Raw genomic sequence first — 13,996 nt, forward strand, 5'->3', positions numbered from 1 at the left:
GTGTGTGTGTGTGTGTGTGTGTGTGTGTGTGTGTGTGTGTCCAGGTGATGGTGAGGGACCGGGACAAACCGCTGCTCATCATGCAGGGTCACAGTGAAGGCGAGCTCTGGGCGCTGGATGTTCACCCCAAGAAACCTCTGGCGGTCACCGGCAGCGACGACCGCTCCGTCAGGTCAGTGCAGGCGTTAGTGAAGGGGCCGCCCGGGCCCCGTCCCAGGGGCCCGAGAGGTCAGAGGTGTGTTTTAAGTCAGGGGGTCTTACTCTTATATATGTAACCTCCACTTCCTGTGTTCTGTCACTGCTGCGGGAGATTCCTCTGAGGTTAATTATATGAAAACACAGAAGAAGAAAGATGCTGCCGTGTTTGTTGCTGTGTCGACTTCCTCGTTACTTGTGTTGTTGTTTAACTGATCCTTCACTGCGACGGTCAGTGTCGTCGTCAACGGTATAAATGGAAACGAAGGTAAAAATGACGATGTTCGTCTCATCGACTCTTTCATGACGTATAGTCCAAAAGCCGTATCTGCAAAACATCTCATCTCACCACTGGGAGTCCAGAAGAAGAAGAGTTTGACCTCACGAGATCAAGGCGGCTGCAGGTTTTTGGAGCCAGCTACCTTCCTCAGACTGCACAGCATGATGGGAAATGCCAGGCTCTCCCCTGATACTTGATTGGTTTAGAAGTTGGATCGAAAACGTGGCGTTTTATAGCAACTTTTAATTTTTTGTTTAAGTTTTTTAAGTAACAAACAAACAAACCTCAGTCTATTCTATTCTGTTGTTATCGTTGTTTTCCTGGTAGACTGCTCTGTAATGTGTGTGTGTGTGTGTGTGTGTGTGTGTGTGTGTGTGTGTCAGGTTGTGGAGTCTGGTGGATCACGCCCTCATCGCTCGCTGTAACATGGAGGAGGCGGTGCGGAGCGTGGCGTTCAGCGTGGATGGATCCCAGCTGGCTCTGGGCATGAAGGACGGATCCTTCACTGTGCTGAGAGTCAGGTGACACATAAACACACACACACACACACACACACACACACACACACACACACACTGTCTCGAAACAAACAAACATGTCTTCTTGTTGTTTCTCTCTCCGTCTCAGAGACATGACCGAGGTCGTTCACATCAAAGACAGGAAGGAGGTGATCCATGAGATGAAGTTCTCTCCAGACGGAGCGTATCTCGCCGTCGGCTCCAACGACGGACTGGTCGACGTCTACGCTGTCGCCCAGAGATACAAGAAGGTAAGACCGGCGCTGGGGGAACATTCAGACGTTAAAACTGATGATGATCGTTTTATTCACAGATTCTGATTTAGACATTTACTACACAAGTACAGAAACTCTCTGTCTACTCACCTGTCTGTCTCTCTGTCTGCCTGCCTGTCTCTCTGTTTGCCTGCCTGTCTGTCTGCCTGCCTCTCTGTCTGTCTGCCTGCCTGTCTGTCTGTCTGCCTGCCTCTCTGCCTGCCTGCCTGTCTGCCTGTCTCTCTGTCTGCCTGCCTCTCTGTCTGCCTGCCTCTCTGTCTGTCTGCCTGCCTGTCTGTCTGTCTGTCTGCCTGCCTGCCTGTCTGTCTGCCTGCCTGTCTGTCTGATTGTCTTTCTGTCTGTCTGCCTCTCTGCCTGTCTGTCTGTCTGTCTGCCTTTCTGCCTGTCTGTCTGTCTGCCTGCCTGCCTGTCTGTCTGCCTGCCTGCTTGTCTTTCTGCCTGTCTGTCTGTCTGCCTCTTTGTCTGTCTGTCTGTCTGTTTGTCTGCCTGTCTCTCTGTCTGTCTTTCTGCCTGTCTGTCTGCCTGTCTGTCTGTCTGTCTGTCTGTCTGCCTCTCTGCCTCTCTGTCTGCCATGCCTCTGTCTGATTGTCTTTCTGTCTGTCTGTCTGTCTGTCTGTCTGTCTGTCTGTCTGCCTCTCTGCCTCTCTGTCTGCCCGCCTGTCTGTCTGATTGTCTTTCTGCCTGTCTGCCTGTCTCTCTGTCTGTCTGTCTGCCTGTCTGTCTGCCTGTCTGTCTCTCTGCCTCTCTGCCTATCTGTCTGATTGTCTTTCTGTCTGTCTGTTTCTCTGTCTGCCTGCCTCTCTGCCTGTCTGTCTGATTGTCTTTCTGTCTGTCTGTTTCTCTGTCTGCCTGCCTGTCTCTCTGCCTGTCTCTCTGTCTGTCTGCCTCTCTGCCTGTCTGTCTGATTGTCTTTCTGCCTGCCTGTCTCTCTGCCTGTCTCTCTGCCTGTCTGTCTCTCTGTCTGTCTGTTTCTCTGTCTGCCTGCCTGTCTCTCTGCCTGTCTGTCTCTCTGCCTCTCTGTCTTTCTGCCTCTCTGCCTGTCTGTCTCTCTGTCTGTCTGTCTGCCTGCCTGTCCTTGCCTGTCTCTCTGTCTGTCTGCCTGTCTGTCTGCCTGTCCTTGCCTGTCTCTCTGTCTGTCTGCCTGTCTGTCCCTCTGCCTCTCTGTCTGTCTGTTTCTCTGTCTGCCTGCCTGTCTGTCTGTCTGTCTGCCTCTCTGCCTGCCTGTCTGTCTGTCTGCCTGTCTCTCTGCCTCTCTGTCTTTCTGCTTCTCTGCCTGTCTGTCTGTCTGTCTGTCTCTCTGCCTGTCTGTCTCTCTGCCTGTCTGTCTGCCTGCAGGTGGGAGAATGCAGTAAATCCTCCAGCTTCATCACACACCTGGACTGGTCTCAGGACAGTAAAATCCTGCAGAGCAACGACGGAGCTGGAGAGCGTCTCTTCTACCGGATGCCCAGTGAGTCTCTGCTCTCACAGTCCAACCCACGGAGGTTACGCCGCTCTCGGTACAGTCCGTGTGTTTATTATTGTAACCATGACAACCACGGCCCAATACGCCTGCACCTGTACGGGGCGCTATTATATGATAGCACAGGCAATTGTTGTATTTTACTGATTAAAAACAAATAAATAAACGCATAATTCGTCCTTTCTGTGCGGCCCGGTACTGGTCCACGGACCGGTGGTTTGGCAGCAGTGGGTTGGAGGACGGATTGGAATATTTTGGCAGCTGTAACTGAAGTCACAGTCGTTCATTGTCTCCACATGAAACAATATTTCCTGTGAGAGGAAGCAGCTCAGCGTCGACTCTGATTAAAATCTGCATCATCGTCATGTTTCAATGTTGAACTGATTCTAACTGATAGAAAAGTGTGAATAGGCTGTTTGTTATCATTAGCATCAGGACCGAGCCGTGTGTGTTCATACAGACACTCTCTTCCTCCTCCTCCTCCTCCTCCTCCTCTTCCTCCTCCTCCTCTTCCTCCTCCTCCTGCAGTGGGGAAGCCAGTCGTCAGTAAGGAGGAGGTGAAAGGTCAACGCTGGGCGTCCTGGAGTGGCGTCCTGGGCTCAGAGGTCACCGGCATCTGGCCCAAATACTCAGATCTAACCGAGATCAACGCCGTGGACGCCAATCACACCGCCGCCGTGCTCGTCACCGGGGACGACCTCGGCCTCGTTAAGCTCTACCGCTTCCCCTGTCTCAGGAAAGGTCTCTGTCTTCTCCTTCTCTGTCTCTCTCTCTTTCTCTCTTGTCTCAGTTTCATTCATAAATGCAACTCGTGTTTTCTCTCAGGAGCCAAATTCAAGAAGTACATCGGTCACTCGGCCCATGTGACCAACGTCCGCTGGTCACATGACCTGCAGTGGGTGCTGACCACAGGTGGGGCCGACCACGCCCTGTTCCAGTGGAGGTTTCTGCCGGAGTCTGTCATGAACGGAGGACTGGACGTCAATGTACAAGGTGGGAAACAGAAGTGACAGGATGAAATTGATTAAAAAGGTCTTTGAGGGGTTGCTAATAGTTAGCAGTACCTGGCTTCGACTGTACACAACCGATAAATATCAACAGTGTGTTACAGGAGGAGACAGGAAACGCTCTGTGATGGAGTTTTCTGGAGACATCGATGTCTTAAGGCTCCATATTTCCTTCTTCTGTTTTATTTTAAGTTTTGATCCATAAGAAGATATATTTGTGGTTTTAAGAACCAAAAACCATCTCAGTGTAGTTTAACATCTCCTCTCTCAGGCTTCTCTCTGGAGCTCTAGTAACAACAGGTCAGTGACTGACTGTTTTCTGTTTTCAGAGCGATCCAATTCAAATAAAGCAGATTTCAGGTAAAAACACTCAGAGAAACCAAATCCTGCAAGGTTTGGATGGTGGATCCAGGTGGGTGGGGCTTGGTGACTGCTTTGTTGTGACATCACAAAGTTCCAGAAGTCCTGACGGCTGGTTTTAAGGCTCAGTTTCTGAATACAGGCTGTGTGCATTTCTCTGTGGACTGAGGCTTTGATACTTTCACAGTATTAATATAGAAGCTAGAGCTGATCTATAATCACACTACACATGGACACAGACCTTTACACTGGAGGAGCTTTAGGAGGGCTCACTCTGATTTGCTCAAAAGGTAAATGAATAAGTAGCTCTGCAATGTAATAAGTGTTATTGGAGCACAGTTTGAATAGTAATTTGAATGTTAACCTTCTTTTTAACTTTCACCACAGCAGTTGATATATATATATATATATATATATAGTTGATATCAGGGGGTGAATCTGAACCTGTCCCTATCTCTCTGTCCTCTGCAGACAGTCATGGAGACTCCAACAGTGAGGAGTCAGACAGCGACGTGTCAGACGTCCCGGAGCTCGACTCCGACATTGAACAGGAAACGCAGATCCACTACGACAGACAGGTACGACCTCTCCATGTCAGGTGCGACCATCTGTGTTGTCGTCTTGGTGACCCACAGACCCTTGAGCAAGGCGCTGAACCCTCAGCCGCTCCACACTGGTTTGTTTTTCACAGAGACATCTATTGATGTGTTTTACTGCTGAGTGTGTTTTTAATGGAGGCTGCACCGTATCAGCTCCTCGTCCTTATTCCCATCAGCTAGAGCGCGGCGGGGCTCTGTGCGGTTGCCATGGTGATCATGAAACACGCCTTATCTCTGCCGCCAGCCGCTGCCTGGCTCGTGTCCCTGTGACTACCGTTAGCCAGGCGCCGCTAGTGTCGGAACAATGTGCTGTTTGGAGATAGAGCTCACAGTGTGTGTGTGTGTGTGTGTGTGTGTGTGTGTGTGTGTGTGTAATAAGATTTATCACTGGCTCCAAAGTTTAATTGGAAAAAACAGACAAACAAGGATTTGTTTACTATTATTATTGCATTTCCACATCCTCCCTTTCGTCCCTCCATCCTGCCTTTTTTCACTGTTCACTTCCTCCCTACCTCCTTTCTTCCTTTCCTTCTTCTTTTCTGTTTCCTCCTTCTTCCTTTTTGTCTTCATTATTCCTCCTGTCTTCTGACTTTCTTTCCCTTCCTCAATCCTCTGTGTTTGTTTTTGTTTGCTAGCAGCTAAGCTCCAGGCTTCATTACTTATATCTCATGGTCCCAGAGGATGAAGCCTAATGACTTTGGCTAACCCTTGACTTTACTTTAGCGCCACCAGCATGAACATAATGAACATTATAGATGTTAGCATGCTAACACACTAAGCTAAGATCATGAACATAGTAAACACTGTACATGTTAGCATGCTAACTAGCTAGATTGCATAAGCTCAAAGCAGTATGTTACATTTGTGTTATTTCACTTTTAGTCTCCTCCTCCACATTTCAGAGGGAAATCCTGCACCACATTTATTTGACTGATATAGTTACTTCTTACTTTTCAAAATAAAACACTTGATTATTGATTAATTGATGATAAGCATATAAAAACAACAACATATTGTTTAAAATTAAACCACTGGTTTCCAACCTATGAAACCCATCTAGAGCTTATGTTGAAACTTCATCTCACCGTAAAAAATTTAAATCATACAAAATGATAAATAAATAAAAAACAAGTCAAAAGAAACCGCAAAGACAGAGTACCCAATCAAAAACACAGTTAGTCTATCTGACAGCTTATAAATGCCTCTTTTAATTTTCTTTTAAAAACAGGCAGTGAGGGCGAGGTGTCCACCAGGTGTGGGTCGGTGTTCCACAGGTGTGCACCTGTATTTTCCTGGTGTCTGTTTCCTGACAAGAAAACATTGTTTAGTTGGAGCCACTTGTTGTTGTTTGTTGGTATTTCTCCTCTAAATCTCTTAGACTGTTACTACAGAGTTTTGTTCCTCCTTCTTTCCTCTCCCATGATTCATCTGACGACCCCTCGGATTTATCCGGTGACCCTTTGGAGGGACCCGACCCCTAGTTTGGGAACCACCGGACTGAACTATCTAAGTGTGTATAAAGTAGTTAAATCCACAACAGTAAATCATTCAGCATTGATGACTCCGTATTAATAATCTATTACGTAATATATAATAATGTGTCAGTCAAGGCCATTATTCTGAAGGATGAATACTTTTACTTTGATACTTCAATTATACTTGTGTACTTTTACTTAAGTAAGATTTTAAATTAAATTATTTTTATATTCTGTTCATGCTTTTATTTTAGTATCTTGAGTTCTTCCTCCAGCATTGGTAAAATGTTAAAAATACATCTTCATCTTCAGCCATCAATGTTTGGTTCACACCCACCCAGGAGCAAGAAGAAAATACATATATTTATTTCACATTTTCATGATTTTTCTTTTAGATTATTAAAGAAAAGAGGAAAAACCAGAGAGTCTAGATTCCAGTTCCAGTTAACTGGTCTGTAACTGACAGCGCTGATCCACCGTGACGCTCCAGAAATATTCACTTCTGAACATGGAGCGCAGCCAGACCCAAACCTCCTGGGAGCAAAGTCTGTGTGTGTGTGTGTGTGTGTGTGTGTGTGTGTGTGTGTGTGTGTGTGAAACTCTCAGACGGCTGAAACACGCCGACTCACCCTCCACAGAATAATCTGCATGAAGAATGAGCAGTCGTTTGTTCTGCTGAGGGTGGAAACACTGCAGAGTGTTCACTTCCATTTTCTAACCAGTGAAGAGAAGCAGAGGAACGTGAGGACGGGAGATGAGACGATGTTGTCGTTATCTTGAGATTATGTATCAATGACTGAAGGTTTATGATTTCATTTTCTTGAAGTAAAGAAATTTCAAAATGAAGATGATCAGTGTACAAAGACATTTTTTAACACCACGTCGATGATGAGCCTCTGATCCATACTGATAGAGCAACATAAAACAGATATATAACGTAATTATAATAAAATAAAATAAAAAACCTAAAAACAACTAGACCTGTGTTCTGTATGTTGATGAATTGTGTTCTTACATTTTCTCAAATGTTTCCATCAATTCTCAAACCAGAGAAATCTGTGATTTTAATCATGGTAACGTGTCATTGGTTGCCTGTCAGTGACATCATATCCTCTATGATCATGTGTCAGTGTGTTTGTCTGACAGAAGCTCAAAATTTATTTTTATCTAGTTTTAAGCCACATACACTTTTTACACCTCGGGCGTTTTCAACTCTATATTTTAAGCAGCTGCAGACGTCCTGTTCTTTGTCCACTGAAGAGCATCGGTGAATCTCTGATTTCTTAAATATAAACTGCTTTATTCAGTATTTTTTACTGGTTTTAATCCCCCTCCTTTTGTTGTGGAGAGGAGGACACCTCTGTGGATAATTCAGCTGCTGGTAAAAACTTCCTGAACGTCTGGTTCATAAGTTACAGTCTCAGTTTCCCGCTACGCAACAGCCGCCGAACAGCATCAGCGAAGCTCTGATTTTTAAAGTGAAACTGCTTTAATCAGTGTTTCTACTGGTTTTAATCCCCTGGTGCATTTGTTATGGAGAGGAGGACACCTCTGTGGATAAATCAGCTGCTCAGGACATTTCCTCTAATGTCACCCTGCAACTTTACAGAATACTTATCAGTGTATTAGTGTGTGTTAACTCGCACACTACTGTTTTTTTACTTATTTTAATTGTTTATTTAAATCAGTTATTCCATCTCATTGTATACAAATGTTTTTAATTACGTTTTATGTTCATTACATTATAGTTTAGTATAGTTTTTTTTTATTATTAAGGTGTATAAGGAGGATCTGCCTCAGCTGAGACAGCAGAGCAGAGAGAAGAAGCAGCAGGTCGGATCTCTGAAGAGACAGAGGGGACCAGACCAAGGCCTCCGGCTGCAGTTTGTTCATGGGTAACATATCAGAGTGTGTGTGTGTGTGTGTGTGTGTGCGTGTGCGTGTGTGTGTGTGTCTGTGTAAAGGTCATGCACCTCTTTACATACATGTAGATGGCACATGAAAGAGTGACTGTGTCTGAGTTTCTCATCATCTCCCGTCTCCTTTAGTCTTGAATGGACTAGTTAAGATCCAGTTGGGTGGTTGACTGGTTCTGTGTGTGTGTGTGTGTGTGTGTGTGTGTGTGTGTGTATGTGTGTGTGTGTGTGTGTGTGTGTGTGTGTGCAGGTACCGTGGTTACGACTGTAGGAACAACCTGTTCTACACTCAGGGGGGGGAGGTGTTGTACCATGTGGCGGCGGTGGGCGTGGTCTACAACCGACAGCTGCACAGTCAGCGCTTCTACCTCGGCCACGATGACGACATCCTGAGCCTCAGCATCCACCCGCTGAAGGACTACGCTGCTACGGGACAGGTGCACACACACACACACACACACACACACACACACACACACACACACACACACACACACACACACAGTGTTTAATCTGGGATCAAACGTTACTGGGAGGAGCCTGTCTACTGTGTGTGTGTGTGCAGGTGGGGAGGGACCCAGCCATCCACGTGTGGGACATCCAGACCATGAAGTGTCTGTCGTTGCTGAAGGGGTTTCATCAGAGAGGAGTGTGTGCACTGGACTTCTCAGGTATCAGATTCTGACCCTTTTCAGTCCTGATCCTCGGCCCACCTCTTTGAATCCAGACTGAAATCCCTCCACAGCTACTGAACTGATCGCTGTGACATTTTATCAGGATGTTTCATGGTCCTCCAGAGGATGAACTGTACGTCATTTGTTCGTCCTTTACTTTTCTTTTGCTGCTATTCATCCAATGCTGAACTGAAGGACACACAAACGCATCATCAGACAGAAGAAGAAGCTGCAGTTCTCTGATAAAAAGATTTCTGGAGAGATGATGCTCTGCAGAGTCTGGAAGTGGGACAGTGTGTGTGTGTGTGTGTGTGTGTGTGTGTGTGTGTGTGTGTGTGTGTGATTACATAAAATCAATGGGTGCAGGTGGATACGCGTTGCCCTTTAGTTTTTTCTTATGCACCTGGTGAAAGGCGGCAATTTAAATCACACAAATCCTTAAAGCATGAAGTCTGAGAAAATGGAGACACTACAGTAAAACAGCAGTCGCACTTTACTTTCTACCTCTGAGACTTAATGAGAAGAATTGGACGTTATTTAACAATAAAGTCTGTTAGAAACCTTTTATGTGAATAAGTAGTAAATATATATACAGTGTGTTTTCTCTGTGTTTCTCCTGCAGCTGATGGAAAGAGTCTGGTCTCAGTCGGAGTTGATGACGGACATTCGATCGTAGTCTGGGACTGGAAGAGAGGAGAGAAACTCGCCACTGCCAGGTACAATTTCTTCTACATAAACTATCATTACTATCATTACTATCATTACTATCATTACTATCATTACTATCATTACTATCATTACTACCACTGCAGCCACACAACTGCTACTACAATTAGGTCAGGAACACGCTGGATGCTTTGCAGCTGCGGAACGTCTTGGTTTTAATTTCGGCGCACATGTTCACGGGTTAGAGCCGACACACATCAACCTCCGAGGGTTAAACATGAAGCGTCAACACTGAAGTGCTAAAAAGCTGCAGTTCCTCTAATGGCCACTAGAGTCTGGCTCCAGCAGTGAGTTAGTCCTCATAGACTCCCATGTTAAAATGTCCAACTTTACAGCAGAAATCAACATGTTTACAGCCTGGTACAAAAACTGTTTTGGTCTCTAGAGCTAATTTGCTCCTTCACCTGTTTATATAACTCACCTGTTTACATTTTATTAAGGACTAAAGTTATGGAGGATCGAGGGCGTGGCAGGGGCCCCTCCTCTTTGCCCATTTTTGGATTAGCTGGGAGTTAGGGGGCGGAGTCAGACAATGCCAACATGGTGACGGTGGAGCAGCTCACTCTGAGCTTCAGAAACCTGCGGGTGACGTCACAGAGGCTGCGTCCATCTGTATTTACAGTCTGTGGTTTCTCACCTGACGGCCGCACCAGCACTATTACACAAAACTGACACCTTCCACTAGAGCTGTCTCTGTCTGGGCTGAATCTGAATCTGAATACGAGGCAGACAAGAAATATATATATTTTCAACCATTTTAGCAGCTGCATGTGGAGACAGACATTAAAAATAATTCAGAAATTAATTAATAATGAAGAGAAATCCAATATTACAGTAACCTGTAAACTATACATATTTTATTACTACTCATCATAGCAGTGGAAGTACAACTACTACTAGGCCTGTTACAACTACTGAGAACAGCTGTCAGCTCTACTACACTGACGTCACTGCTACTACTGGTAGTGTTACTGCTACTGGTACAACTGGTTGTGTCTGTTGTGACTGCTGATACTGTTCTGCTGTTGTTCTCCTTCTGCTGCTTTTAACTTTGCTGTTCAGATGGAACTTGTGAAAGAATTTCTTCCTTTAAGTCTGTAAATGTCGACACTCGAGATCGGTGAGCAGCTGCTACACTGTCATCCACCCACAGTTGCCGTAGTAACCAAGGTTATCAGGCGTCTTGTTGACAGTGAGTGTAGGAAGGTTTGAGGGAGAGTAGGAGGCGTCTCCGAGTCCCAGGGACAGACGTTCTGCAAACTGAGACAAGAGTCAAGGAAGATGCTCAACGTGGGGTCACGTCTGGGTTTAAGCGTCCAGTAGGAGTTTGACATATTGGGAATATAGTTGGTAACGTGACAACTTATAGGTTTATATACATCTGTGCTTCAAGCAACAATAAATACTTCTGCTTAAAACTGCATCCAGTGTAAAGGTCTGTGTCCATGTGTAGTGTGATTATAGATCAGGTCTAGCTTCTATATTAATACTGTGAAAGTATCAAAGCCTCAGTCCACAGAGAAATGCACACAGCCTGTATTCAGAAACTGAGCCTTAAAACCAGCCGTCAGGACTTCTGGAACTTTGTGATGTCACAACAAAGCAGTCACCAAGCCCCGCCCACCTGGACCCACCATCCAAACCTTGCAGGATTTGGTTTCTCTGAGTGTTTTTACCTGAAATCTGCTTTATTTTTATTGGATCACTCAGAAAACAGTCAGCCAATCAGAAGAGAGGCTCAGAGCCTCCTCTCTTCTGATTGGCTCACCGACCTGTTGTTACTAGAGATGCAGAGAGAAGCCTGAGAGAGGAGATGTGAAACTACACTGAGATGGTTTTTGTTTCTTAAAACCACAAATATATCTTTTTATGGATCAACACTTCAAATAAAACACAGAAGAAGAAGGAAATATGGAGCTTTAAGACATCGATGTCTCCAGAAAACTCCATCACAGAGCGTTTCCTGTTTCCTCCTTCAACACGCTGTTAGTATTTATAGGTTGTGTACAGTCGAAGCCAGATACTGAACCTTTGACTTGTGTCTCTCTTTCTTTAGGGGCCATAAGGAGAAGATATTTGTGGTGAAGTGTAATCCCATGCTGATGGACAAACTGGTCACTGTGGGAATCAAACACATCAAGTTCTGGCAGCATGCAGGTAAAACTGCATGAGGGACGTGTGACTGTGGGATTAATTAAACATTCAGCAAAGCAGGTTTTATCCCAGTGACAACTTTTACCATGCAGTGTTTTTCTGGTGCTTTACTTAAATCCCCGCTCGTTCACGGTAAAATTATTTATACTCTGTTGTCCTTCCCTGACCTTTTGCTGCTGCAGCAGACGGTGTCCCAGAAGAGACAATTAAAGTTTAAATGAATCTAATGAGTTCTGTCTGTAACATCTGTGAAGTTTAGTGACCTTTAGCCAGAAGTTTTCAAAGTGAGAAGTGAAGATGATGCAAACAAAAAAAAACAGGAAGTTGGTTATTGTAGTTTGGTCCGCTGGCGACTGCTGCAGTTAACATTAAATACCACACACTTTCTGAGTCGCAGCTGAGCACACACGACGTGATGCATGTGTTTTCATATTCAGTGTGACTGGCACGTTCGGTCAGCGTCAAATCAGTCCATTTAGAAATCATAGGAGTACGTGGTCTACGAAAGTACGGTCCGCCGTAGCTGCTGTACACCAGGACTGAAATGAGACGGTCAGCTGTTTCCCGCTCCTGTCGCCTAGCAACCTTAACAACATGTAACTTTTTATTGCTATTGTTTTTCGGGTTGTCCGTCCGTCTCATTCTCTCGGACACGATGTCTCAGTAACGCCTTGACCGAACTTCTTCAACTTTGGCACAGACATTCACTTCGACTCAAGGACGAACTGATTAGATGATTAGATTTTGGAGGTTAAAGGTCAAAGGTCAAGGTCACAATGACCTCACAAAACGACGGGGATGTAACCTTAAACTAGTCTGAGAGGCGGAGGGATACGACCACCAGGAGGTGATGCTAGTTTGACGTTGAGGTTTTAACAGTTGTACCATCAGCTGTTGATCTGAGCTGAAACACAAAACTTACATTAACAGTGTCATGCTCCGGCTCTCTGGCAGTGTTTGCTTTCGCTAACAGCATGCAATGAATCTTGGGATATGTTGGGCGCCGAAGGATCCACCCGTTGGAGCCTTCAGGGAAGCCCCTGAATTGAGACAGGGCTTTTGAATACGCTCCACCTGATGTGGTGCTTCCGTCTCTGTCCTTCCAGGTGGCGGTCTGACCTTCAGGCGCGGTGCGTTCAGGAGCGTCGGCCGGCCAGAGACCATGATGTCGGTGTGCTACGGCCGAAGCGAGGCGCTGGTGTTCACCGGAGCTGCCACCGGAGACGTTTACATCTGGAAGGAACCGCTGCTGCTGAAGACGGTCAAAGCTCACGACGGACCGGTGTTCGCCATGTTCTCCCTGGACAAGGTGAGGAGGGGCTGTGTCTTTAAATCACAGCCCGCTGAGGTCAGACTGCTCTCATTAATCTCATTTTCATTCTGGACTTAATTAATTTCAACAGATTTCTTCCTGCTCTTTGGCGGCCCTCCAGCTGGGGGCCCCAGGGGACTGTCGAGCTCACCTGTGCCTCAGAGCCTGTAGGTGAGGGCTGGAACGAGGGCAGCATCCGTGTGTGTGTGTGTGTGTGTGTGTGTGTGTGTGTGTGTGTTGATTCAGTACAGTGTTCAAATAAAAACAGGTTTTGATTAAACAGTGTGACCCGTTCTCCAGACGATCCTCCTCCTACTAATGGGCCCTTTACATTCTGTCAGCTCAGAGAGAGAGAGAGAGTGTGTGTGTGTGTGTGTGTGTGTGTGTGTGTGTGTGTGTGTGTGTGTGTGTGTGTGTGTGTGAACCTACTCTACTGTTGCACTCAGTGTTAGTCATGATGAACAGGAACGTCGGCTAAATGCCCAAAAACCTGAATGTAGGAGTGAGCAGACGTGTAGTAGATTTACTTTTTTTTTCCTGCTGTTTCCTCTTCCATCTGTTTTCCTCTCTCTCTCTCTCTCTCTCTCTCTCTCTCTCTCTCTCTCTCTCTCTCTCTCTCTCTTTCTCTCTCTCTCTCTCTCTCTCTCTCTCTCTTTCTCTCTCTCTCTTTCTCTCTCTCTCTCCATTCACTATATGACTCTGTCTTATTATGTAACAGGATTTTTCAGACTGATGAGCCAATAAAAAACCAACAGGAGAATCTGGATTTACCAAAACCTCATCTGTCTGTTCGCTCGTGTTCATCTCTTTGTTCTGTCCTTTGGTTTTTTTTGGTTTTTTTTTCAGAATAACTTGATCCTACTTTCTGCTTCCATCATCACAGCGTCAGTATATTTACACCTGACTGGAGGCTCTGAGCCTCTCTTCTGATTGGCTGACTGTTTTCTGAGTGATCCAATAAAAATATATCAGATTTCAGGTAAAAACACTCAGAGAAACCAAATCCTGCAAGGTTTGGATGGTGGGTCCAGGTGGGCGGGGCT

General features: G+C 45.6%; 1 protein-coding gene across 1 annotated transcript in view; it reads left to right on the forward strand.

Moving 5' to 3' along the window:
* LOC111664586 (echinoderm microtubule-associated protein-like 6) overlaps nucleotides 1–13,996 on the forward strand; it is a gene marked incomplete at both ends in the record, with an annotated part of 21,168 nt that overhangs the window by 478 nt on the left and 6,694 nt on the right. Inside the window, 13 exons of the mRNA XM_023419247.2 lie at nucleotides 45–172; nucleotides 859–996; nucleotides 1,103–1,244; nucleotides 2,604–2,718; nucleotides 3,259–3,471; nucleotides 3,556–3,723; nucleotides 4,569–4,675; nucleotides 7,948–8,066; nucleotides 8,338–8,524; nucleotides 8,653–8,758; nucleotides 9,384–9,477; nucleotides 11,544–11,644; nucleotides 12,748–12,950. Coding sequence (XP_023275015.2) covers nucleotides 45–172; nucleotides 859–996; nucleotides 1,103–1,244; nucleotides 2,604–2,718; nucleotides 3,259–3,471; nucleotides 3,556–3,723; nucleotides 4,569–4,675; nucleotides 7,948–8,066; nucleotides 8,338–8,524; nucleotides 8,653–8,758; nucleotides 9,384–9,477; nucleotides 11,544–11,644; nucleotides 12,748–12,950 — 1,821 coding nt within the window. The remainder of the gene's footprint in view (nucleotides 1–44; nucleotides 173–858; nucleotides 997–1,102; nucleotides 1,245–2,603; nucleotides 2,719–3,258; nucleotides 3,472–3,555; nucleotides 3,724–4,568; nucleotides 4,676–7,947; nucleotides 8,067–8,337; nucleotides 8,525–8,652; nucleotides 8,759–9,383; nucleotides 9,478–11,543; nucleotides 11,645–12,747; nucleotides 12,951–13,996) is intronic.

This window comes from Seriola lalandi, unplaced genomic scaffold (assembly GCF_002814215.2).
Source record: "Seriola lalandi dorsalis isolate HSWRI2012SDOR001 ecotype SW California unplaced genomic scaffold, Sedor1 jcf7180002054593, whole genome shotgun sequence".
Taxonomy (NCBI): Eukaryota; Metazoa; Chordata; class Actinopteri; order Carangiformes; family Carangidae; genus Seriola; species Seriola lalandi.